This window comes from Oncorhynchus clarkii, chromosome 4, assembly GCF_045791955.1.
Source record: "Oncorhynchus clarkii lewisi isolate Uvic-CL-2024 chromosome 4, UVic_Ocla_1.0, whole genome shotgun sequence".
Taxonomy (NCBI): Eukaryota; Metazoa; Chordata; class Actinopteri; order Salmoniformes; family Salmonidae; genus Oncorhynchus; species Oncorhynchus clarkii.
In genome coordinates, this window is record NC_092150.1 from 60,462,590 (window position 1) to 60,488,537 (window position 25,948).

General features: G+C 40.2%; 1 protein-coding gene across 1 annotated transcript; it reads right to left on the bottom strand.

Annotated features, from left to right (window-relative positions):
* Positions 1-1,781: 1,781 nt before the first annotated feature.
* Positions 1,782-23,592, bottom strand: LOC139407029 (gamma-aminobutyric acid receptor subunit rho-1-like). The gene is made up of 10 exons (XM_071150320.1): positions 23,483-23,592; positions 13,310-13,360; positions 8,797-8,903; positions 6,986-7,053; positions 6,604-6,827; positions 3,794-3,876; positions 3,507-3,647; positions 3,230-3,382; positions 2,836-3,032; positions 1,782-2,639 (listed from the first exon to the last, which is right to left on the bottom strand). Exons 1-10 carry the CDS (start codon positions 23,590-23,592, stop codon positions 2,346-2,348), a joined length of 1,428 nt encoding a protein of 475 aa, XP_071006421.1. The 3' UTR covers positions 1,782-2,345.
* Positions 23,593-25,948: the final 2,356 nt, after the last annotated feature.

A 25,948-nucleotide genomic window follows, 5' to 3' on the forward strand; every position in this document is an offset into this window, starting at 1 on the left:
TTCGAGGACAACACAGTACGGAAACACCCTCTGTTACGAAGGGAGAGCATCTCCAAGCCTTTAGCCCCATCTTGGCATCTTTCTTTTGTGCGTGGGCCGATTTCACAGCAACCTTTTGAGCCGCTGGAAATATCTCTCATTCAAGACATCTTTGCTGATTGCACTTACAGTGAGTGAGTGAGCTGCACGCAGTCCACCATTCATGCCTACAGTTTGCCCCAGAGTTATCAAGGGTAACATTCTTACCCAAACCCGCCTTTATGCCTAAGGACAGTGGCAATTAAAATTGTCTCGCTTAAAATTGAGTTAATGCCTTTCCACCCGCCGCCCTGCACTTCTACGGAAGAATAGCGTCTCCACTGTTTATGTCCTGTGTGCAATTTGCGCATTTGCTTGGATGAAGTGAGAGTATTGCGCTATAACGACAATGACCTCTGTGACTTTTGGGTGCCTCCCTGCAAGGGCTATCCCCCCTTTGGATAGTGAAGGCTATTTTATTGGAGAATAAATTATTTATTTGTATATTATTTTGTATCTGCGATATCAAAGCTGATCTACCCCCTAAAAAATATATATGCAAGGGTTACCGCCCTAGCTATCTTTAGAGGAATGCACTAACTGTAAGTCCCTCTGGATAAGAGCGTCTGCTAAATGACTAAAATGGGCTTATTCCACCAGAGGAATGGCTACCTCTTGGGCACTGTTGTAAGGCATTTCCTTAAGAGAGTTTTGTGTTGTGGCATGTTGGACCACACCTCATACCTTTATTGCTTTACCTTCGTCTGTTGGTGTATACTGCCTCACTGTTGAAGCCACTGAGGGGGTGATGTTCTTGGGACTACCCTGGCTTCAGAGAGCATTTCTGCTGATACAGGAGTTGGCTATATTCTAATGTGAGACATCTCAGACATGCTCTCCGAAGCCAGGTGTACATAGAGTCAGTGCAAGATGCAGATCAATGCAGATAGTCCGGGTAACCATTTCATGAACTATTTAGCAGTCTTATGGCTTGGAGGTAGAAGCTGTCTCGAAGCCTGTTGGTCCAAGAGCCGATGCTCTGGTACCGTTTGCCGGAGGGTAGCAAGAGTGAACAGTCTATGGCTTCGGGGGCTGAAGTATTTGGCATTTTTTTGGGGCCTTCTTCTGACACCGTCTGATATAGAGATCCTGGATGTACTGGGCCGTCCGCACCACCCTCTGTAGCGTTTTGCAGTCAAGGGTGGTGCAGTTGCCATATCAAGTGGTGTTGCAGCCAGTCAAGTTGCTCTCAACGGCGCAGCTGTGGAACCTTTTCGTGATCTGAGTGCCCATGCCAAATCTTTTCAACCTCCTGGGGGGGAGAGGGGCTCACCTCATTCGCCACTTGACCCGTCTGTCTCCAACAGATGTTGCGCGATTGATTCTTCGAGCCCATAGAGCCGTGAATCCCGTCTCACTCATATTAGCATAGAACCGGGGTTACCGGGGTTACGCAAGTAACCCTAACTTTTTTATATCTCCTTTCAGGAAATGTAATAATTAATCTGACAAAAGTCTACTGATAATAATATTTTGGGTTTTCTTCAATCTGTTAGTCCAGTAGATTTCATTGCACGTGAATGAAGCTGTCATCATCATATCATAAATATGTAGCCTATTAACTAAATGTAAGAATAATGTACAGAATTTACAAACAGACATTAGAAGAAAACATTTAAATCAATGACAAAATAAAAATGTCAATAACCTGTCCCACATGTTGAATCAAACACTAAAATAAATGAGAAGGGTGCGCAGAAACGGAAAGAAATGCATGGAATAATTTTTAACCAGTTAACAGATTCATGCTAAAACACTGTACAAGTACTGTTATTCAATACATATTCAAGCATATCCAGAAAAGGGGGAACACAAATCAAATAGGTGTAATGGTCCATTTTGAAACCAAAATACACAAAATGATACCCTGAAATTATATAGCACAGTTTGAAATAACCATTTGGACACTGTTTTCATAGACATTGCATTAACGTTTTACAAAGTTGCCAAGACATGCAATTATGGATGCTACTCTCATTTAAACTGCACAATAATGTACTTATTGTTACAGAAATTATTTGGTATAGCTTTGTTCCCTCGCTTAAAGGAAAATACCGCTCAAAAACTATATTTTGGTATTTGCGTTAGTCCACTGTTGATACAGTCCCAAAATGCTTTGCATGTCAGCAATCACATTTTCAAAATATAGAACTTTCAAAACATAGAAAGTGTCACAGTATAAAGAGTGTTGCAACATACTGTGACACTTTCTGTGTTTTGAAAGTCCTATATCTGGGAAAACTACATCCGTTCCACTCTGTGCATCTTTAGAGGTAGCAGGACCAGTAGATGATGTTAAACAGAGTATACGACCCTGGAAAGATGACCCGGGAGTACTTGTCTATGGCGTGGGTGTCGACCCACATGCTGCTGTAGGCACTGGAGCCCACATGTCCTGTGATTTGGTTGTTCTCCTCAATGTCCAGATGAACCATCATCCTCTGCTGCTTCATGGCGCCGTTCTCCTCGAGCATACAGCCATAGTTCCCCGTGTTGTTGACGTCCTCCTCGCTGTAGCTGCCCATCATGCCCGGGTGGGTCATGCCACAGGTGCAGGGCAACTGCAGACAGACACAGAGATCGGGTTTGATCCCGAGCTACAGTACCCACATTTTCCATCCGACAAGCACATACTGTACACATCTAGCCTACACTTTTTTTCCAGAGGAATTTTAAATGGTAAACTCTTCCCAGGACATATTTTACAGACTGAGAAACTGACACTTTGGATCCATGGATTGTTAAAATGGCACTTACCCTTTCTCGTAGCTTTTTTTCCTTCCGTTCTTGCACCGTAGACAGGTAGTTCACTGCAGCGTACTCTATCACCGATAGGAACACAAACACAAAGCTGACCCAGAGGTAAATGTCCACAGCTTTGATGTAGGAAACCCTGGGCATGGAGGCGTTGACTCCAGTGATGATGGTGGACATGGTGAGCACCGTGGTGATACCTGGAGCACAGCACAACACACAATGTCTGTTCAGAAAGATTGAAACTTAGGGACACAGCAGGATATGCTACCGAAAGCAGAATATCAGTGGTGTTTAGGCTTTGTAATAACGAAACATCAACACTGTAGAAGACATAATCATAATACGCTTCGAACAAGCATTGGCTAAAATCTTGGACTACTAAGGGCTAACTCACCCAGAGGAACCCTGGCCGGGACGGCCCGGCGGTCGATCCAGAAGGACACCCAGGACAACATGACCATCAGAGTCGCAGGGAAGTAGGTCTGGAGCAGGAAGAAGAAGATGTGGCGTCGCAGGGTGAAGGTGATATACAGACGGTTGTACCAGCCTGGAGGGAAGAGGATAAGATTATTACATATGTTATATACAATGCATTGTATTAGCATAACAGTAACCCAATCTTGATAAATCACAGTAAACAGAATGTGCTGTTTCAGCCTTCAGTGCTGTACCTGTGCTGCTGTAGAAGGCTAGTTTTGAGGTGGTTTGGAACTCCTGGATGAGGAACTGGGAGAGGGAGATATTTTCATCAGTGCTCAGGGAATTGTTCCCTTTCTTCCAGTAGAGCATCAGATCGTCATCCGTGTACGCATCTGAAAAAGAAAGGGGCATGTTGTTCAGTGTCCACCACTTGAAACAAGAGTCTATGAACAGGTGCATTATATTATATAATTGAATGTGACAGCAGAGAGAGAGAGAGAGTCAAAATGGAAGTGAAGTCATCAGAGTAGAGACTCACAGCTCTCGATCTCCAGGGAGCAGGTCTGTGTGTCCAGAGGGAAGCGACTCAAGTCCATGCTGCACATTGATGTCACTGTCACCCTGCGTGAGAACACAACACAGACAGCTGAGTACAGCCTGGTCCCAGATCTGTTTGTGCATTTGCCAGCGCTCTTGCTGTCATTGCCAAGGCCAATGTTTGCCATGACAATGAGTGACGAGGAGTTGACATTTTAGCACAAACAGACTGGCACTCGGGCTAATATCAGTAGTTCTCCGGGGTTTTCACAGGAAAAAACATGTATATTTTGCAGACAAAAAATGCTTGATTTTGCTGCAGCAGTGCTGACATTTTGCATGGCAAAATGAAATGATTTTGTCCAATTTGTCATGAAAATGCACTGACAAAGGAAAAAGTGTGTTGATGTGTGGCTTGATTGAACCATATTATGGGGTAAATGTGCGGCGATTGGTAGAAATTGCGATCCCTCTTTTTGTACTGCAGTGATGGTTCAGTTGCTTGCGCTAATATTGCGATGATTGGACTGTTTTATGCAGAACTAGTGAAGTGATTGGTCAAATTAACAAGCCCACACATAATATGCGGGAATTGTTAAAATTATTATAATAATAATAATACTGTTCAGATCGCAGAATCCTGGAAGGACTGTCCTATAGGTCAAGAAATACACTGAGTAATGTAGATACAATAATACAACGAGAAATAGGTTGGGGCTGGGGGATGTGGGTGAATATGTGTTGTTGTATATCATATTTCAGACACATACAGTACACACAGAGTCTGTTGTTTGAGGAGATTTGGAGCCCCCAGGGCAGGGATGAATACATGAAAATAGCAGAGATAATCCAGCTCAGTATAGAAGAGACCCGCTGCTACACGGGATCCTCTGGGAGGGAGGTCCACGTATAGTAAACAGGTATTTAATCCCCTTCCCAATCTGTTTCTGTCTGTCAAATCTCTGGTTCCAACCCCCGGAGAGATTAACCCTAATGATGAGCCTGCATTGTATCTAAAGTAGAACACACACCACCCTGTCCCTCCACAAATCCTATACATCCGTAATAACAGAGAAATCCTATAATCCACCGCAAGATTGGGATTACAGACGGCCTGTGTGTCTACCAGGGCAGACTTGGGAGCAGGATCGCTGACTCCACCAGTGATGGAAGTGTTAATGACTATCCGTGTCCACAGGTGTCAAGAAGACTGTATGCAGTGTGTTTTGTCTGCCAGCAGAGGGCGCTACGGACACAGACATCTTGATACTGGCTCTTGTTGACTAAACTCTCAAATGGACCAACTGGATTACAAATTCAGTGTCTCTTTTGGGTCCAGCATTCTGATTACTCACCAAAATGACAAACTCACTTTCTGCCTGCAGCTTGCCTATACTTTACTGACAAACAGTTTATCACCACAATCATTAAATGGTGTTGTGATGATACAAAATGCATGTCTATTTATTGGTCAAGTTAAATATATAGACACACTTGGCCAGGATATAGATCCCACAATAACAGCATGACAGCACTTTTCCATTTGAAAATTGCTCATGGGTGAAAAAAAAGAAGAATGGAAGGTTTAAATTTAGCCTGCCTCATCTGGCAGCTATGTGATTTGCGTAATGAAATCACTTTGGGGGTAAATTGCCAGTTGGCAAAGACTAGTGTTTACAACACCACACACTTCTCTTCAGTTGATTCCATTCCAAATAGTGATCAGACCTAGCAAACTAGATTTCACCCATCATTTGTCGGCTTTTTCTGGATTAATTTTACGTAACAAGCTACTGTACTCACTACAGTTCACAACGGTATCTGCTTAGCTAAAACCTTGGTGGTGGAAGAGGTCATGGCTGGTTCCTGGCATAAGCGACATAAACAGTTGCTTAGTGCCCCCGGCCACTACGGGGCCTGACCAAAAACATGACAATTTTTTAGGAACTCAGTGGGGTCTCAACTTACTATTGGGAGTAAGAATAGTAGAATACACAAGGTGCAATTTCAAAATGTGTGCATAATTACTTTTTCTCTTATCATGTCTGTCACTGACAGTCACTCAGGCCATGTCATCTAACAATTGTTAGATCGGTATTTAGTCTAGCCAACTATCATGACCAAATACCAAACAGGCAAGCAGGGCACATGCCCAGGGGCCCTGATCTCCAGGGAACCCCCATTGATTTCGTTAGTCATTCTCACTCAGATCATGTTAGCATGGCAAAAGTAATTACAGGAAATTGCAAGAAATTAGCAATAAAACTGCAAAATGTTCTCTCTACCCAATGGCAAAATGTGTAGAACTTTAAATGTAAACTATTTCTCTCCACTATCAAGAGGGGTCCCAGTAAAATGTATTTTTGGCAAATTGGAAAACTATTAATTGCACTACTGTTGACCAGAGCCCTATGGGCGGCAGGTAAGCTAGCGGTTAAGAGTGTTGAGCCAGTAACTGAAATGTTGCTGGTTTGAGTCCCTGAATCCACTAGGTGAATAATCTGTCTATTTGCCCTTGATTGAGATGTAAAATGTAGGTGGGGGTCCCCTAACCAAATCTTGCTTAGGGCCCCCAAAAGGCTAGAGCCGCCCCTGGGTGAGGTGATTTTCTCCCATGCTATGTAAAGCACTTTGAGTACCTCAGTAGGTAGAAAGAAGCTATATAAATCCGATCCATTATTATCAAGTCTTCCAGTCTCAGGCAATGTTACTCATCATCACAGAAGTATGTTTCACTAAAGCTTTTCCATTACCCCAGTATGCTTTAAACTGAGAACAAAACTATAGTTTGACTCTGACCAGGTGAATTACCTTTGGCTGTAGAGCACCTTGCCATCGGGGTAGACTCTCAGCATGACATTATCTGTGGTGGTGTCGTGTGTGAAAGACTTCTTGGAGTGGACAAAGAACATGTCTGGCACCCAGATCTTCTTGACCAGGCGCCCGTCAAAGGTCATGCTCTTATTGGTGGTGCTGTGGAAAGAGAGGCGCTCGTCTTTCCAGTAGTGTCTAATATACAGGGTCATGGTGAAGTCCTGAAACACAGAGCATGACAATGCTAGTATTTCAACAGAGCCATCACATATTGTCTTGCCTTCTTCTTTCCAAATCCTCAAATCATGGATGATCTATGCATCTTGGATGCTTTATTTTGGTTTACACCACAGCTCACAGAAAGTATTGAACCACTTACCATGTCAACCTCTGAGATCGTGTCCAGACTTTCCACCTGAACATCAACTCCAACTGGAACAGCAGGTCCTGCAAAGATACACAACTCAAATCTGATCTTAATTCAAAGGAAAACACGTAACACATAAGTAAACAACTTCCATTGGGCTGTCACAGTTAATCAGTTAACTTGAGGTCCATTTTGAAAAATGTTGGGCACTCATTTAAAAAACAGTGTTCAAAATGAACTGAAAACATCCCAAATACATAAATCTATACAGCTATAAACAACATTGCGACGTCAAAACAAGTTAAGATTGAGGTTAAAGAAAGTGTGCTTTATCAATTTACTGGGTTTAGTTTACCGTTACTTTGAGCAAAATCAAGATGTCAATATTCTTATGTTTATAAAAAATCCCAAATTAGAGATCAATTTTAGCACACTTCTGAAATCACAATTAATCACAGAAATCGCGATTAATCACAGCAAATCCTGCAACTAACTTGATAAAAAAAATATATTATTTGACAGCACTATAACAAAACCAATCAGATATGTTAACATTTATGTAACTCGTTTCCTTAAATAACTTATATAGTTAATTATCGGAGTAGGGGTAATCTTGACAGTACATCATTAAATACAGACAAAAACAAAAGGTCAATGGCTATCTAAAATTATACTTCCAAAATGCTGTAATACTAAACTGTCTGGATTATGAAGCTGTATTTAAGGGTCATGTTTATCCAGACAATTCTATTAAAAACCATGAGCTTTTTTCTCCTCTAGTCCCTTTCATCCAGAGCCCTGCAAAAAACACAAGCTGTCATCAAGGCAAAGTGTGGCTACTTTGAAGAATCTAAAATCTAAAATATATTTTGATTTGTTTAACACTTTTTTTTGGTTACTACATGATTCCATATGTGTTATTTCATAGTTTTGATGTCTTCACTACTATTCTACAATGTAGAAAATAGTCAAATAAAGAAAAACCCTTGATGAGTATGAGTAGGTATGTCCAAACTTTTGACTGGTACTGTATGTACGTATAACCACAATGTAAAACAGTCAAAGATACGACTCAGTTATAAGAGCCTACATTGCCTCTTAGTACAAAATGATGTGGCAATGTTGTTGCATGCTCAAGTGCAGATTCACACAAGATGATATATCAGACATATTGCATCTATATTGTTAATACATGGTTGAGTCAGTATGCTGTAAAATATGTCATATCACATGGAGCAATCACACATCAACTATTCACTGGCTTTAAACACCACCGCGGAATTATTACCCTGCATTTTTTGTTTACGTCTGTTACAATTCACTGTCTGTATAGATTATTCTGGAATCTTAATCATTTTTGGACTTAAATTACACCTCAATTGATCCCCTTTTATTGGTGTTTTGGGATGAATCCATCAGTAAGCAGTAGCTGGATTCGGGTCCCAAGAAGGCTTCAGATTAGAGAAGTCAGAGAAGTGTTATTGAAACCCTGAGCTCCAGACTGGTGCTACTACTGTGTAATTAATCACAGCAGACATAATCCCAGTTGGTTATCTCATCAATTCAAGGCACACTGCAGCACGAGACATCGTGTCTATCCGCTCATGAGAACAGATAAAGGCCTATATCTTCACTTGAGTAAAACAGCTGTAACTTTTCAGAAAATCTTTCATCGACATCAATGCATGATTTAACAATGACTTAATGATAAATCATGATTAAGTAAGAATTGAAAGTATGTCAGAAAATATCGGTGAACTGTACAGTAGGTTGATGACGATAATGGTTGTAAGGCTCACAATAAAGCACTTAAAAAACCTCACCTCCAAAGCCAGGCCTCATTGTGAAGTCGTGATCATTTATGCTTAAGAGCTGTTCTGAATTACTCATGGTGTTTTTGGTGATATCTGGAATCCTCCTCAGTACAGGGCTGTGAGGAGGGGACAAAAACACGACTAATGAAACAAACGGTTTCAAATTACACTTATTTTCATTGTCTCTGAACCTCTAGCATACTGTCAAGACTATTCTGTCCTGGATCAATTTGTGCTCTTGCCAACTCCACTGCTGTCACTGTCAAACCAAACAAGTTGTCATGATAGCACAAACAGACTGGCACTCAGGCTATATGAAAACCAACCATCCTATCAAATGGTACCCTACATACAACATGTATTTGTCCTATAACAATAATAATAATAACAATCAGAAGGCAAAAGGGCTTACAAAATATAATCTTATCAGAATATCCATAGAATTATGCTTATATTCATGAGGATTAATTAATTATTGCAGTGTTTTTCATATCAAGTTGGAACTATGCATCACAGGGAATATGAACTTACCTTGACCCTGCCCATGCTAAGGATAACATGCTGACCACACCGAAGCGAGCGTTGCAAAATAATGTACACATACACGTTATTCAATCATTGCACTGCTCGCACGCGTCAACGAGCGTCTGCGTAGCCAGGCGCTAAAATGGAACTTGGTTCTATTTGTGACGCTTGATACGCTGCAAGTCCCGCCTCTCCCATCCCCTCATTGGTTTTTAGGAGCATATACCCACGTGCCATCTCCTTGTGCATTTCAGGTAAACAACCCAATGTTTATATCCCAGGACACATTAGCTAGCAAATTAGTTTCCTGATCGCGTGTTCTGATCGCGTGTCCTCTACTCCGACAATTCATCCACAGATAAAAGGGTAAACAGAGTTTGTTTCTAGTAACATCTTCTCCTTCAGGCTTCTTTTCTTTGGACGTTATATGGCTGTTGGCAACCAACTTTAAGGTGCATTACCACTACCAACTGGAGTGTGGACCTCAGTTCATCTTTCAATCACCCACATGGGTATTTGCTCCTAAAAACCAATGAGGAGATGGGAGAGGCGGGTACTTGCAGCGCGTCAAGCATCACAAATAGAACCAAGTTGTATTTTAGTGCCTGGCTACGCAGACAACTCATTGACGAGTGCAAGCAGTGTGGGTGCAATGATTGAATAACATGTATGTGCACATTTATTTTGCAAGGCTCGCGCACACGACGTAAGCGGTGTGGTCAGCATGTGAGGCTAGATTGCACAGGGCTTGGTAAAAGGCTTCAAAGCCGACTATTTTATACTCTGAGTATAATTTAAAGTGGAACTGACAGCGTTTTAACAACTTTGCAGAAATTAAACAAACAATCAATGTCAGTAAAAAATATAAAATTCCTACTAATATGCAACAACACCAACTTTATAAGAGGTTTAAAAATAGGTTACATTTGACTCAAAATTCCATGACATACAGTAAGGCATTGTTTGCAGAATAGATGGATGCAGTTCAATGCATGATTAATATAATTCACCAATACATTTCTTGGTAGTCCAAAAAATATTGCTATCAGGTTGTAAATCACAGCTGGCTTGGTACATTGTTTTCTGCCTCCATCCATTCAGGATGCACTGTTACAGTTTCAATGACTCAATATTTTGGACAAAAACGGACGAATGTAACTGGGCTGGGAATGCCAATACAATGAAACTAGCAAAGGAAATGATCACAAGTCAGTCATAAAGGGGGCCAATAGGCTAGCTGTTTATTTAGTAAGCTAAACACTGGAGCCTAGAGTTAGCTAACTGGATAACAGTCGTTCAACTGTTATCCAGGGAGGATGTCATGTCATTGGAGGAGTGGGTGAGTGACCAACTCTTTCCCTTCATCTCGCTTTTTGGTGGCTACAGCTTTTCGGTGGCTATACAGGTGTCATTTGGCTAGCTAGCAAGAAATGGGAATCACTTTGCTAGCTAGCTATGCTGAGCTTGGAACGAATGTTATCCAGTTAGCATATCTCTTGCGTTGGTAAATTCACTCTGGTTATCTAACTCCGATTTCAGAGCACTTTCGTCTGAGTGTGCCAGCTCGCAGAATAACTGATGAATTTACGAATGTGCAACACCCGCTAAATATGACCGGTATCAGTAAACGTTGATAAAAAAAGTTATTAAATTGTTACCAGCAGCACAGTTAGTCACAAACGCTCTAGATAACATGTAAACAGCCTAACCGGCTCTGCTAGGGCGAGTAAAATGGTCAGAGTGAGGTGTTCTCTCATTTGTGTCTAGAAGTAGCTAACAAGCTAGCCAACTTTAGCCAGTTAGTTTGGGTGCTTGACTACCGTTGTGAGGAACGCTTGGATGAACCCTACTCCTCCTCGGCAGAGCATCCAGTGCCAATAGTGCAGTGTGCGCTCTGAACACTTGGAGAGCAAAACGCTCTGAATTTATTAACAGACAATCTGACGACACTCTGAATTGACGAACGACCCAGAGGGCACTCAGATTCACCGGAGGCAATTCACGAACGCACCCTTAGTTGTCAGTCAAAGGTATTTGGCATCAATCAAATGGGCGCGGCAGACAAGTTCCCATTCAGCTGTCAAAACGTGTGTTGGGACAAGCATGCATTGGCAGGCAAGCTGCAGAAGGACGAGCAGACTACTATTCCCCATCGTTTATCAGTTTTTTGACAGACAACAGGCTGAAAAGGTTTGAGAGGGTTTATCTAATGTTCCCTCGTTAGATTTTAGCTCATCTCGCTCTGGTTAGCAATTAGCTTTTGATCTTGTTGTTGTTGTTGATGTGCATAACTGGGTTTTTTGATCAATAGACGGTAAAGTTCCCAAATGTAAGAGGACTCCTGTGGTATTTACATTTTTGCAGAAATCCATTCAGGTGTATTTTGACATTAAAAAAATCTATATATCTATATATTTCTGCAAAAATGTAAATACCACAGGAGTCCTCTTACATTTGGGAACTTTACCGTCTATTGATCAAAAAACCCAGTTATGCACATCAACAACAACAACAAGATCAAAAGCTAATTGCTAACCAGAGCGAGATGAGCTAAAATCTAACGATTTAACTAGGTAAGTCAGTTAAGAACAAATTCTTCTTTACAACGACGGCCTAGTGAGTTAACTGCTTTGTACAGGGGCAGAATGACAGCTCGGGTATGTGATCTAGCAACCTTTCAGTTACTGGCCCAACGCTGTAACCACTAGGCTACCTGTCACCCCAGGTAGCCGAGTGATTGCTTTCTAATGATCTAAAGCCACTCTGTTGCTACTGCCTGTAACCACACGGTACAGTTAAAAGTGAATGATGATAGGCCAGTGTGGCAAATGCCTTATTTGCATGAAGGCCTACTGTAGCTCTGATTGGTTATGGCGCACCGGTCTGCGTAGACTCCGGTCCTGGACAAGACATGTTTTTATTAGGTTTTATTTACTGCAAACGCACGGCCCTCGTTCCCACATGATATTGCTTTAGAATTTTCACAAATGCCCTACTATACGTCATACCCAAACATTTTACGAATTTATGAAAACGTGAAAATGACCATATCTAAGTGCTCGCTTAGAAAACTGTCATATTCTTCCTGTGAGTGTATGTGAACCGATTTTAATGAGATTTAATTTAGCTAAAACGCTGTCAGTTCCACTTTAACAAAAGCTATACTCTTAAATAAGTATACTGAACAAAAATATAAGCGCAACATGTAAAGTGTTGGTCCCATGTTTCATTAGCTATCTCATTTTGTGCACAAATTTGTTTACATCCCTGTTCTCCTTTGCCAAGATAATCAAGAAGCGGCTTAAACAGCATGATCATTACACAGGTGCACCTTGTGCTCGGGACAATAAAAGGCCACTCTAAAATCTGTAGTTTTGTCACACATCGCAATGCCACAGATTTCTCAAGTTTTGAGGGAGCATGCAATTGGCATACTGACTGCAGGAATGTCCACCAGAGCTGTTGCCAGAGAATTTAATGTTCAATTCTCTACCATAAGCTGCATCCAATTTTATTTTAGAGAATTTGGCAGTACATCTCCCCGTCTTGACAACCACACATTAAGTGTATGGCGTCATGTAGTCGAGCGGTTTGCTGATGTCAACTTTGTGAACGGAGTGCCCCATGGTGGAGGTGGGTTTATGGTATGGGCAGGCATAAGCTACGGACAACGAACACAATTGCATTTTATTGATGGCAATTTGAATGCACAGAAATACCGTGACGAGTACCTGAGGCCCATTGCGAGGCCAATTTATTTTAAGGTATCTGTGAACAACAGATAAATATCTGTATTCCCAATCATGTGAAATCCATAGATCAGGGCCTAATTAATTTATTTCCATTGACAGATTTCCTCATATGAACTTTAACACAGTAAAATCTTTGAAATTGTTGCATGTTGCGTTTATATTTTTGTTCAATAAAAATAACCAAGTAAATAATCCTCTGGACTAAACTCTGTCAGGGAGACTGTGTTTTGATTAAGAATTCTTACCTGCCAACCTTTTGATGTCCTTTTACTGCCAATGGTACTTCTCTTTTGAATCTATAACAAAAACAAGAAAAACGGGATCTAAAGGACACTGTATCAACATGACAGTCCATTCAAACAGCCCATCAGAAGAGTTGCTCCCAAGTCCCATGTGCGTTGAGACATCTTTGAAAATAACACTAACATCAATTTGCACCAGCATTCATCCACTTGATGGTAGTGTTGCTGACCAGGGCATTGCTTAAAGCATTGCTTGAAAGTAGGAAGTACAGTAGGATAGGGCCCTGGTCAAAAGTAGTGCACTATATAGGGAATAGGGTGCCATTTCCATGTTTGTTTTGTCCATGCTGCTGCTAGGACTACTGAGCACCATTCAATTTGAGTGTGCAGGTTAGAAGCTCTTTAGGAGAATATTCTCCAGGCTATTAGAGGAGTCACTACTTTAGCATTGACCTAAGGGATTAAAAGGGCAAAGGGTATTCTGCCATATCTTTGTCACTGATGTAATCTTTTTCTCTAGAAATAATCTTAATCTGGGAATTATGATATGATTCCCTCATAACATATAGAGTACCAGTCAAAAGTTTGGACACACCTACTCATTCAAGGGTTTTTCTTCATTTTTAATATTTTCTACATTGTAGAATAATAGTGAAGACATCAAAACTATGAAATAACACATATGGAATCATGTAGTAACCAAAAAAAGTGTTAAACAAATGAAAATGTGAGATTCTTCAAAGTCACCACCCTTTGCCTTGATGACAGCTTTGTACATTTTTGTCATTCTCTCTACCAGCTTCACCTGGAATGCTTTTCCAACAGACTTGAAGGAGGTCCCACATATGCTGAGCACTTGTTGGCTGCTTTTCCTTCACTCTGCGGTCCAACTCATCCCAAACCATCTCAATTGGGTTGAGGTCATGTGATTGTGGAGGCCAGGTCATCTGATGCAACACTCCATTACTTCTATCATAGCCTGGAGGTGTGCTGGGTCATTGTCCTGTTGAAAAACAAATGATAGTCCCACTAAACGCAAACTAGATGGGATGGTGTATCTCTGCAGAATGCTGTGGTAGCCATGCTGGTTAAATGCGCCTTAAATTCTAAATAAATCACAGACAGTGTAACCAGCAAAGCACCCTCACACATCACAATTCCTCCTCCATGCTTCACGATGGGAACCACACACGCGGAGATCATCCGTTCACCTACTCTGCGTCTCACAAAGACACGGCGGTTGGAACCAAAAATCTCAAGCAAATTCAGTTTACAGAAGACTTTTGCCTTGCTTTAGAATCCGTCAGGTTGACTGATTTGGTCCATTTATGATTTGCAATGCATTTCCAATTTAAGACAACCTTCTTTGTAGAAGAACAATATAGTTTCATATCATTATACAATAACTTAAGCCCCTTTTGAGTTATGCATGCTTAAAATGGAAGTTAATTCCCTTTTATGCACTTTTCTCACTATACGTATTCTGACATTGAATTTAGGCATGAGGTAACACATTTCAACCGGCTATTCGATCAGGGTGGAGATCACAGAAATGGAGGTGTGACAAAGGTGTGTCTACAGATATGCCACATTCTGACTTTGACTTATTTCCCTCATAATTCCACCACTATTAAGCGATGAAAAGACGAATAAGGTCGAGCAACCTGTTGATTCCAAGTGGAATATTTACTTGATTTTTTTCAGATATATGCACTGTAATTTACAAATTGATAAGAGCTATTGATAAGAGCTAAGTAAACGAGTAAGCTGTTTGGATATGGGGATTGGAAATTGTCATAGACGTTCATACTGAGAGAGACGGTCATTTCTTCAAACTATCATCTTTATTTAATATCGATTAATTATTGCAATAATGAAGCCGTCGACCTTAGAGATCTTATATAGGAGACCTAAAAATGCGTATACAGGGCTGGTTCCACCCTTCCCATGCTGATTGGTTGGCATCATAAGCCACCTTGGGTTCATCTCCTGGTTATCTGCACGGATTTTGTTTTACCCCCAACCCGGCTTAGTTTCCCAGATGCCAGGATGAAGATGAAACAATGAGGGATGGTTCTAAACTCTTCCAGGCTATCTCTATCTCGGGTCACACACACCACATATTGTCTATGGAATGCCAGCTGTAGGTTTTTATCACAAAGTCATTGTCAGCTCAAGCTATCGCTAGCAAAACCCATTTCCTTGAACATATGCCCAGGCTAACTGCAGGAAGCTAGAGTGGAAACCATCCCTTTACAGAAACACAGCATTAATTGAACAAAAATGTCTTACTATTTATTAAGTATTAATTGTTAACTATTAATATCAAACAAATCAGGTAAGTAGGTCATTTTTTTCTCACAAAATAAAAATGAAAATGGTTTTAGATCTATTTGAACTTATAATCGCTGGAGACAAATGTGAAACCAGTTACATGGCAGCAAACTAAAGCATATTAACATTTCGACTTTCCCACAGTGATGTTTATGAAATGTGCCATTATGCAGAATTTAAATTGTATGGCCTTTTAACTTCAAGGGATGAAACTTGGAGACGCAAGCCAAATGGGTACATGTGAATGTGATGATGCAAAGCATTACGCAATAACAGTCGTGGAAAATCTAACCTTCGGTCACTCTCCAATGTTTTAATTATATATCCAGACTTTCTCTGTTTCCTATTTCTATCATGTTAAATATTAGCCACTTTCAATATCGTCCGTCAGTAGTACTGTTGGATCCCTTCAGTTGGTATAGTCTACATTTCGTTTCATTCTTCTTCTTCTGTAAATGCTGTCACGGTGGTTGTTGCTGGGGATCACTAACAGTTTACCATAGTTAATGTTAAAAAAATGACATGTTGGCTAATTAAATAAGCGCACACCAAGCAGTTTGAACCTGACGCATGATGCAAAACTTGACTGTGTCATCACACAGTTCCATGGTGAGTGCGGGCAAAAGACCAGGGTATTGTACACTATTCTCCCTATCATAATTCTATGTACACTAATCTTCCAACATCACCATGGTTTGAAGAACTGAATGTAGCAATTTTCTAAATGAATCAAACCACCTTTTTCCTTTTCTTTTGTGCGTAAAGACTCTCAACCCATTTTTTCATGATTGCCAATGGATCATAAAAACTTCCCTAAACCTACATATTGTGAAACATCAGTGTTTTTAAATCTATGCATGGGTTCCGAAACGCATATGTTTTGATGACTGTATTTTATTGATCTCCATCCTGAATGCCTTCTCCATAGGCTACATTCTAGTTGTAATTTATGATAGCTGGATACAACTGTAAAACCAGTCACATGGCACAGGCTGGTCTCATAGACTAGAAGTAACATAGTAAACAAAAATCTGAGACACTTAAATTAGTATGATATGTTTTGTTTGGTATGGCTACATAAGACAGAAATAAGGTTACTTAAGGCAAAAATGAAAGGAGGGTGGGTGGATGTATAACACGAACATCTATCATACGTGTTCGAATCTCATCAAGGACAACTTTAGCATTTGAGCTACTTTGTAACTACTTAGCATGTTAGCTAACCCTTCCCCTAACCTTAACCCTTTATCCCAACAACAACCAAAAGGTTGCTAGATCAAATCCCCGAGCTGACAAGGTAAAAATCTGTCGTTCTGCCCCTGAACAAGGCAGTTAACCCACTGTTCCTAGGCTGTCATTGAAAATATGAATTTGATATTGACTGACTTACCTAGTTAAATAAAGGTTAAAAAAAACGTAACCTTAATGCATAGCTAACATTAGCCACCAAAAATTGGAATTCATATCATGCGTATTGCAAATTCATAACATATTGTACATATTGCACTTAGTAACATATCATACACATTTTAATTCGTAACATATCATTACGAAATGAATGATGGACATCCACAAATGAATACATACAATAGGCCAACCAAATATAACATATCATACTACTTTTAGTGTCCTGAATTTTCTTTTACTATGTTACGTCTCCCCAGCTCCAGGTTGTATGGCAGTCAACTGAAGCTTAACAGCATATCAACTTTTCCACAGTGAAGTTTATAAAATGCTGGATGAAATTTGGAGATCCAAGCTATAGACTTCTGTATAGCCATGTGCAAATGATAGTATAGTGCCAAATCTACTGAGTTGATTTATGATTTCTAGAATGTGTCAATTATATGCCCGGACTTTTTCACTGTTTAAATGTTGTTGTTTTTTAGCCACTCTCTGTAGCCATCGTCACTTATACACTCTTAGAAAAAAGGCTTCCAAAAGGTTTCTTCGGTTGTCCCCATAAGAAAACCCTTTTTGGTTCCATGTAGAACACTTTTTTTGTTCCAGGTAGAACTCTTTTGGGTTCCATGTAGAACCCTCTGGAACCAAAATAATTATACCTGGAACCAAAAAGGGGTTTTCAAAGGGTTCTCCTATTGGGACAGCTGAAGAACCCTATTATGTTCTAGATATTTTTTTTATTCTAGACATTTTTTATACCCACATACATTTATAACTGTCACTTTAGTGTTAGTTTCTTTACATTTTCCATCATTCCATTACATCATTAGTTTACCTTTCTTTCCACTGTCACTTTCGATAGCAATAGTATAATAACATTGTGCAATAATTTGGGACATGGAGCCTATTTGAATCATTATGGAACACAGTCCACACGTAGAAGTTTAAACCTGGAGACTGGCGCATGGTTCCCGACTACTTGACTGTTGTCATCACACTTCCTTGATTATAGTAAAGATTATTAGGGTAGATCAATAGGACTACTGTTCAACCCCTATTGTACACTTTCCTCAACTTCCAATATTTAATAGATTGAACAATTGAATAATGCAACTTTCAGGAGGAATCAAGCCACTGTATTTTTGATTCACCAATATATTTAGGGCGTAAAGGTTCTCCAAACCTGTTTTTGTATTATTCATGAATATGTTCCTAACCCAAAATAATATACAAGATCAGAGTATTTTTAAATCTACCAACTGGTGCTGACAAGGAGATGAATATGCGTGTGTTTACATGGCTTTCTTTCATGTATCCCTAATATTCTGAACCTGTTCTCTCCATATATTCTAGTCAGTCTGTTGAGAAAATTAAGATGAAAGGTACACCAAATTTAAAGGGATGGCTTTAGATAAATGTACTAAAAAACGTACTGAATGTACTGAAAACTCCATGAGAAAATATGATGGCTAGCATGTGGGAGAGTTTCAGTGGTTTAATTACATTTATTCCGCGTGTATTCAGCGTGCGCAAGGGCACCACGCCTGCAAATCCTGTTACATACCTGCGCAAGATAAGTCTGAATACCAACTATTGAGAAGTGCATAGGAAAGGCTTGCGTAGGAAATGCGTACATTTCCTAAGTCTGAATCAGGCTCGTAATGCCTATATACTCAAAGCTATAAACATTCCAAGCAGCTTAAGCTTGGTCTTAAAATGAAAAGCCTCGGTAGAAAGAACTCTGGTGGCAATAAGACAGAGGCATGAGTGAAGCTCCTCAAAGGTGGTTGACCTAAAAATCTTAAAAACAAGCCGACACTGATATGCGAAGCCATTTCCTATTTTGACTTGCAAATCTCAAATAATGCTTCAAACATCATGTTGCTTAAATAAGAAAACCACTGGAATCATCACCCACATAAACAGTTCCAAACAAATCAATGCCATATTCTTCTCACAAGGTCAGAGAGGATTAATATTGGACTATGATCCTCTCTAGGTATTGTAATGGAAAGTAAAGGTGGAATGTGTACACAAATCTGCTAAATTCTTTCTCAATAAGCCTCAGGAAGCAACGTAATCTTAACTCTCTCAGCAGATGCCTCTGGGATTTTAAATAACATGACAGTATCGTTGATTTGATTGTTTTAGGCAGGCGCTGACTGAGTCAGTAATGCAATGATCTTCAATGAGTTCCCCTGCCGGTCCATTGTGCTAAGGGATTGGTCCACCACGATAAGGGTGAGGCCGGAACATCCATTTGTGGCTAAGCAGACATCTGGCACATCAAATGTGAATTGATGCAATATCTAAGGATCAACGCAAGGCCTACAGGAGATCATCGCTATTTAAACATAGTACAGTGTAATCTTTATAACCAAATGGACTGTGGGCCCTCATTTGCACAGTGTAATTTGTGCAATACAGCGCAAGACACACAGACAGTGCCTGTTCACACAAGTTTGAATACATTGGGCCAATTCGATGAGGAGTTTGTCCTGCGTGTGAGGTGCCAGGTGAACTGGGAAAGGAAGTGATGTGATTGGTCAGGACAAGCACTTGGCAAAAGCCATGCTGATGGCTAAACGTGCTGCGACCAACATCTATTCCTACAGAAGGTCACTGATGTGACTAGATAACCTGCTGTCTCTTTAGTCCTGGGGCACTGAGACATGACATGATGTGGTGTGAGGGTTGCAGCGAAGAAGCACTGCAGGGAAAAGTTAACTACAGTCCTTCCGATGTGACTGGACAGGGGCCAGCTGTATTCAAAGCACCACATAGGCGACTGCATGGCATACCCGTGCACAGCCACATTGAACTACAGATGTCGGATCTTCATTTGATCACCCTGTTGATGGATAACTGCAATTAGTCCAAAAGTCCAGTTTCAGAAAATAAAGGCTTGTTTTTCCCTTGTTGACCTGAAAGGGAAATGTTCAACCTTACCTCCCTTATCCTACCTCATTTGCACACACTGTGTATAGACTTTTTCTATTGTATTATTGACTGTATGTTTGTTTATTCCATGTGCAACACAGTGTTAATGTTTGTGTCGCACTGCTTTGCTTTATCTTGGCCAGGTCGTGGTTGTACATGAGAACTTGTTCTCAACTAGCCTACCTGGTTAAATAAAGGTGAAATAAAAAAATAAAATAAAAACTTGTAGTGTATTTGAGGTTTAAAAAGGTTTCAAAGGTGTGTAATTTCCACTTTGAAATTTCACTCTATTTTCTCTTACGAAAAATGTATCAACCACTACAAAAATGTCCATTAATTGTACCCCCAAAAGCACACATTTTTGTTGTATCCCCAGACAAGTGTGTGCTGTTGAGGGTGTGCTGTTGGGGGTACAATTAATGGACATTTTTGTAGTGGTTGATACATTTGTCGTAAGAGAAAATAGAGTCTGAGATTTTAAAGTGGAAATTACATACCTTTGAAAAATGTTTCAACCTCAAATATACTACAGGTATTTTTTTATTTTTTATTTCACTTTTATTTAACCAGGTAGGCTAGTTGAGAACAAGTCATTGTCAGCTCATGCTATCGCTAGCAAAACCTATTTCCTTGAACATATGCCCAGGCTAACTGCAGGAAGCTAGAGTGGAAACCATCCCTTTACAGAAACACAGCATTAATAGAACAGAAATGTCTTACTATTTATTAAGTATTAATTGTTAACTATTAATATCAAGCAAATCAGGTAAATATGTCATTTTTCTCTCTCAAAAAAAGAAAGAAAATTGTTTTAGATCTATTTGAACTTATAATCGCTGGAGACAAATGTGAAACCAGTTACATGGCAGCAAAGTAAAGCATATTAACATTTCAACTTTCCCACAGTGATGCTTATGAAATGCGCCATTACTTGAGGACTGGAATTTGGGGAAAACTGTACTAGATGTCGCCCAAATGGAACAAATTACTAGCCTATAAATCAACAAATCAATACGGTGACATCATTGGTGTATTAAACATCACTTTTAATTACAATGAGATTTTGCTCTTTTGCTTTCCAATCGGATAACCTTCAGGTAGCAAAGCCACAACAATAACCATAAATGTAGGTTACGTAATCTGATTAAGTGATTTTTCTAACCACGCACCTTGCATCAACCAAACAAAACCCTCTTTAATGCAGTAGGCATCAGGATCCAATCCCAGCTACATAAATACATCAATACATACAGAATTGTGAAATACTGATATTTTCATAAATAGTCCCAGCACAAACTTTTAAAATATGACTTTACTCATTCAGGTCAACAAACAAATATCCTATACAATAATAGCCTATACCTAAGAATGTGGATATAGGCCTAGCTTCACCACAAATAGCAATGGATGTGAACAGCTATAGTCTAAATGCATCATGCCAGCATCTAATTCAAGTAATTCCCTCCTCATTATATATATATACACAAAAGTTTTTGAACATCTACTCACTCATTCAAGGGTTTTTCTTTATTTTTTACTATTTTCTACATTGTAGAATAATAGTGAAGACATCAAAACTATGAAATAACACATATGGAATCATGTTGTAACCAAAAAAGTGTTAAACAAATCTAAATATATTTTATATTTGAGATTCTTCAAATAGCCACCCTTTGCCTTGATGACAGCTTTGCACACTCTTGGTATTCTCTCAGCCAGCGTCATGAGGTAGTCACCTGGAATACATTTCAATTAACCGGTGAGCCTTCTTAAAAGTTAATTTGTGGAATTTCTTTCTGTCTTAATGCGTTTGAGCCAATTACTTGTGTTCTGACAAGGTAGGAGGGGTATACAGAAGATAGCCCTATTTGGTAAAAGACCAAGTCCATTTTATGGCAAGAACAGCTCAAATAAGCAAAGAGAAACGGCAGACCATCATTACTTAAAACATGAAGTAAATAAGGAACATTTCAAGAACTTTGAAAGTTTCTTCAAGTGCAGTCGCAAAAACCATCAAGCGCCATGATGAAACTGACTCTCATGAGGACCGCCACAGGAAAGGAAGACCCAGACTTACCTCTGCTGCAGAGGATAAGTTCATTAGAGTTACCAGCCTCAGAAATTGCAGCCCAAATAAATGCTTCACAGAGTTCAAGCAACCGACACATCTCAACATCAACTGTTCAGAGGAAATTGCATGCATCGGGCCTTTATGATCGAATTGCTGCAAAGAAACCACTACTAAAGGACACCAATAAGAATAAGAGATTTCCTTGGGCCAAGAAACACGAGCAATGGACATTAGACCGGTGGAAATCTGTCCTTTGGTCTGGAGTCCAAATTTGAGATCTTTGGTTCCAACCGCAGTGTGTTTGTGAGGCGCGGTGTGGGTGAACGGATGATCTCCGCAATGTGCATTTCCCATCGTAAAATATGGAGGTGGACGTGTTATGTTGTGGGGGTGCTTTGCTGGTGACACTGTCTGGGATTTATTCATAATTCAAGGCACACTTACCCAGCATGGCTACCACAGCATTCTGCAGCAATACGCCATCCCATCTGGTTTGGGCTTAGTGGGACTATCATTTGTTTTTCAACAGGCAATGACCCAACACACCTCCAAGCTGTGTAAGGTCTATTTTACCAAGAAGGAGAGTGATGGAGTGTTCAGTGAAGTCGGACCGCAGAGTGAAGGAAAAGCAGCCTACAAGTGCTCAGCATATGTGGGAACTCCTTCAAGACTGTTGGAAAAGCATTCCAGGTGAAGCTGGTTGAGAGAATGCCAAGAGTGTGCAAAGCTGCCATGAAGGCAAAGGGTGGCTATTTGAAGAATCTCAAACAAATCAAAATATATTTTATATTTAACACTTTTTTGGTTACTACATGATTCCATATGTGTTATTTAATAGTTTGATGTCTTCACTATTATACTACAATGTAGAAAATAGTAAAAATAAAGAAAAACCCTTGAATGAGTAGGTGTTCTAAAACTTTTGACCATTAGTGTATATACCCTATATAATCCATTAATTTGAAGGGGTGTCCACATACGTGTGTGTGTGTGTGTGTGTGTATATATATATATATATATATATAATATATATACACACATGTAAGGTCCCCTACAGAGAAGCATATGAACCAATTTCAGATGAATTTCTGTTTTGAAGGCTATTAAATCTCATCTAAATGGTATGATGCTACTTACAGCAGGGAGGAAAAGTGATTGTCATTTTGAGCGTGGCTGGTGGTAGCACAAATAGATTGCAGTCCTCCCTCGCTTTTTGTCCTGCTTACCTGCCAAAAATGTACCCGCCAATAATACTCACAGAAGAGGTAGAAGCAGCCAAGTACACTTTCACAATAGAGCATAATTCTCAGTATTCATTAGCATATCCTATGCATGTCCATGAGCATCTTGCAATACACATCAAGTGCTGCCTGTGGTGATTGATATTAGTCTATGGCCATTTCAAACACATCAATCATGTAGCCTACCTGATTTGTCTGTAGTTCTGAAGCACATGCCCCCTTGGACCAACCGACCTCACAGATGCGCCAACCACCGAGGCAAGTAGCAGCAGCAGTAGGAGGACATCCGTGGGCATAGTGTCCACACTGACAGCGTTCTGGACCCAGATGTCCAAAAGTCTAGTTTCAGAAAATAAAGGCTACAGTGAGAACTTTTTATGTGCCTCAGGCATGATCCCTGGTACCGTTCGCGCCAAAAATACATTAGACACAAATACACACTGAAACATCCGAGGTATTTAATCTCACTGTTGGGAAAGCAATTTCGCCTAAACCTATAAATCCTTCTTCCACGTCAGATGGCTCAGATGTTTTCCCCATCGTATATGTGTGAGCATGGCGCAGAACGTCCGGTTTTCCCGGCTCTCAAGAGCAGATCTGTTAGCTCTGGTTAAAAGGCGAGAGTGAGCTACAAGGCAGTTCTGTCTCTAGCCTAACATATTTACGTAATTGAGCACATTATATGATATTATTATAGGGCGGAATTATTTCAAATGATCATGTGGGCTGAAATACCTCAGAACACCTGACACGAGGCCCTCTGCCAAACATCTTTAAATACAGTAAAACATTTCATAAAGTAAATCCTATGACAGTCGTTTTAAACAATGGCTATTCTTTGTTTTCACAATAATGTCCACTCATTGTTTTCATAATACCATATTGATAGCAGGGTTGTGCTCAATTCAGCATTTTATTTAGAATGGCTCAAAGATTTAAATTCAACAGGACACAGAATTGCAATTCGAATTAAAGGAAATATAATTGGATTCAATTAAATTCAAATGTCTCTTCTATTCTATACTGAACAAAAATATAAACAGTTCGTACAAGGAAATCAGTCAAATGAAATAAATGCATTAGGCCCTAGTTTATGGATTTCACATGACTGGGAATACAGATATGCCTCTGTTGTCACAGATACCTTAAGAAGGTAGTGTAGGGGCGTGGATCAGAAAACCAGTCAGTATCTGGTGTTACCACCATTTGCCTCATGCAACGCGACACATCTACTTCGCATAGGGTTGATCAGGCTGTTGATTGTGGCCCGTGGAATGTTGTTCAATTGAATGTGTTGAATGTTGCTGGATATTGGCGGGAACTGGAACACGTGGTCGAACACTTTGATCCCAGAGCATCACAAACATGCTCAGTGGGTGACATGTCTGGTTAGTATGCAGACCATGGAAGAACTGGGATCCAAGAATTGATCCTAGAAGATCCTTGCTACATGGGGCTGTGCATTATCATGCTGTAATATGAGGTAATGGCGGCGGATGAATGGCACGACAATGGGTCTCAGGATCTCATCACGGTATCTTCGCATTCAAATTGGCATTGATAAAATGCAATTGTGTTCATTGTCCATAGTTTATGCTTGCCCATACCATAACCTCACCGCCACTACTGGACGTACTGCCAAATTCACTAAAACGACGTTAGAGGTGGCTTGTGGTAGAGTAATTAATGTTCAGTTATCTGCCAACAGCTGTGGTGGACATTCCTGCAGTCAGCATGCCAATTGCACGCTCCCTCAAAACTTGAGACATCTGTGGCATTGTGTTGTGTGACAAAACTGGGCATTTTACAGTGGCCTTTTATTGTCCCAAGCACAAGGCGCACTTGTATAATGATCATGCTGTTTAATCAGCCTCTTGATAGGCTACATGCACATAAAATATTGATGAAACAATAGATTTTGCCGACAAACTCTTAAAATGAATGATCAAGGAAAACAAAAACTGTATGTGAATATTGTAAATTATTGTATTTCATTTCTTATATTTTAAATATGAGGAAAATACTACATTTTCTAGACTACATTGATTTAACCCTCATATTGACCCTAAAGCCTTCAAAAATAATCCAAACAAACTAAATGGTTGGTGGAAATACACTATATATAAAAAAGTATGTGGACACAACTTCAAATTAGCGAATAAAGCCATTTCAACCACACCGTCGCTGACAGATGTATAAAATTGAGCACACAGCCATGCAATCTCCATAGACAAACATTGGCAGATGAATGGCCTTACTGAAATGCTCAGTGACTTTCAACGTGGGATGCTACCTGCTACCAGTTCATCACATTTCTGCCCTGCTAGAGCTTCCCCGGTCAACTTCAAGTGCTGTTATTGTGAAGTGGAAACGTTTAAGAGCAATAAAGGTTCAGCTGCAAAGTGATAGGCCACACAAGCCTACAGAAAGGGACCGCCGAGGGCTGAAACGCGTAGCGCGTAAAAATCCCCTGTCCTTGGGTTGCAACACTCACTACGAGTTCCAAACTGCCTCAGGAAGCAACGTCAGCACAAGAACTGTTCGTCGGTCGTGTCATGAAATGGGTTTACATGGCCGAGCAGTCGCACATAAGCCTAAGATCACCATGTGCAATGCCAAGCATCGGCTGGAGTGGTGTAAAGCTCGCCGCCA

What these genes read in the sequence shown, in the direction of transcription:
- LOC139407029 (XM_071150320.1), bottom strand. Translation starts at nt 23,592, where the DNA reads ATGCCCACGGATGTCCTCCTACTGCTGCTGCTACTTGCCTCGGTGGTT. An exon ending in AGCCTTCTACAGCAGCACAG is followed by an intron (nt 3,383 to 3,506) that starts GTACAGCACTGA and finishes TCTTCCCTCCAG; the next exon opens with GCTGGTACAACCGTCTGTAT. An exon ending in CCCGGCCAGGGTTCCTCTGG is followed by an intron (nt 3,033 to 3,229) that starts GTGAGTTAGCCC and finishes GCTGTGCTCCAG; the next exon opens with GTATCACCACGGTGCTCACC.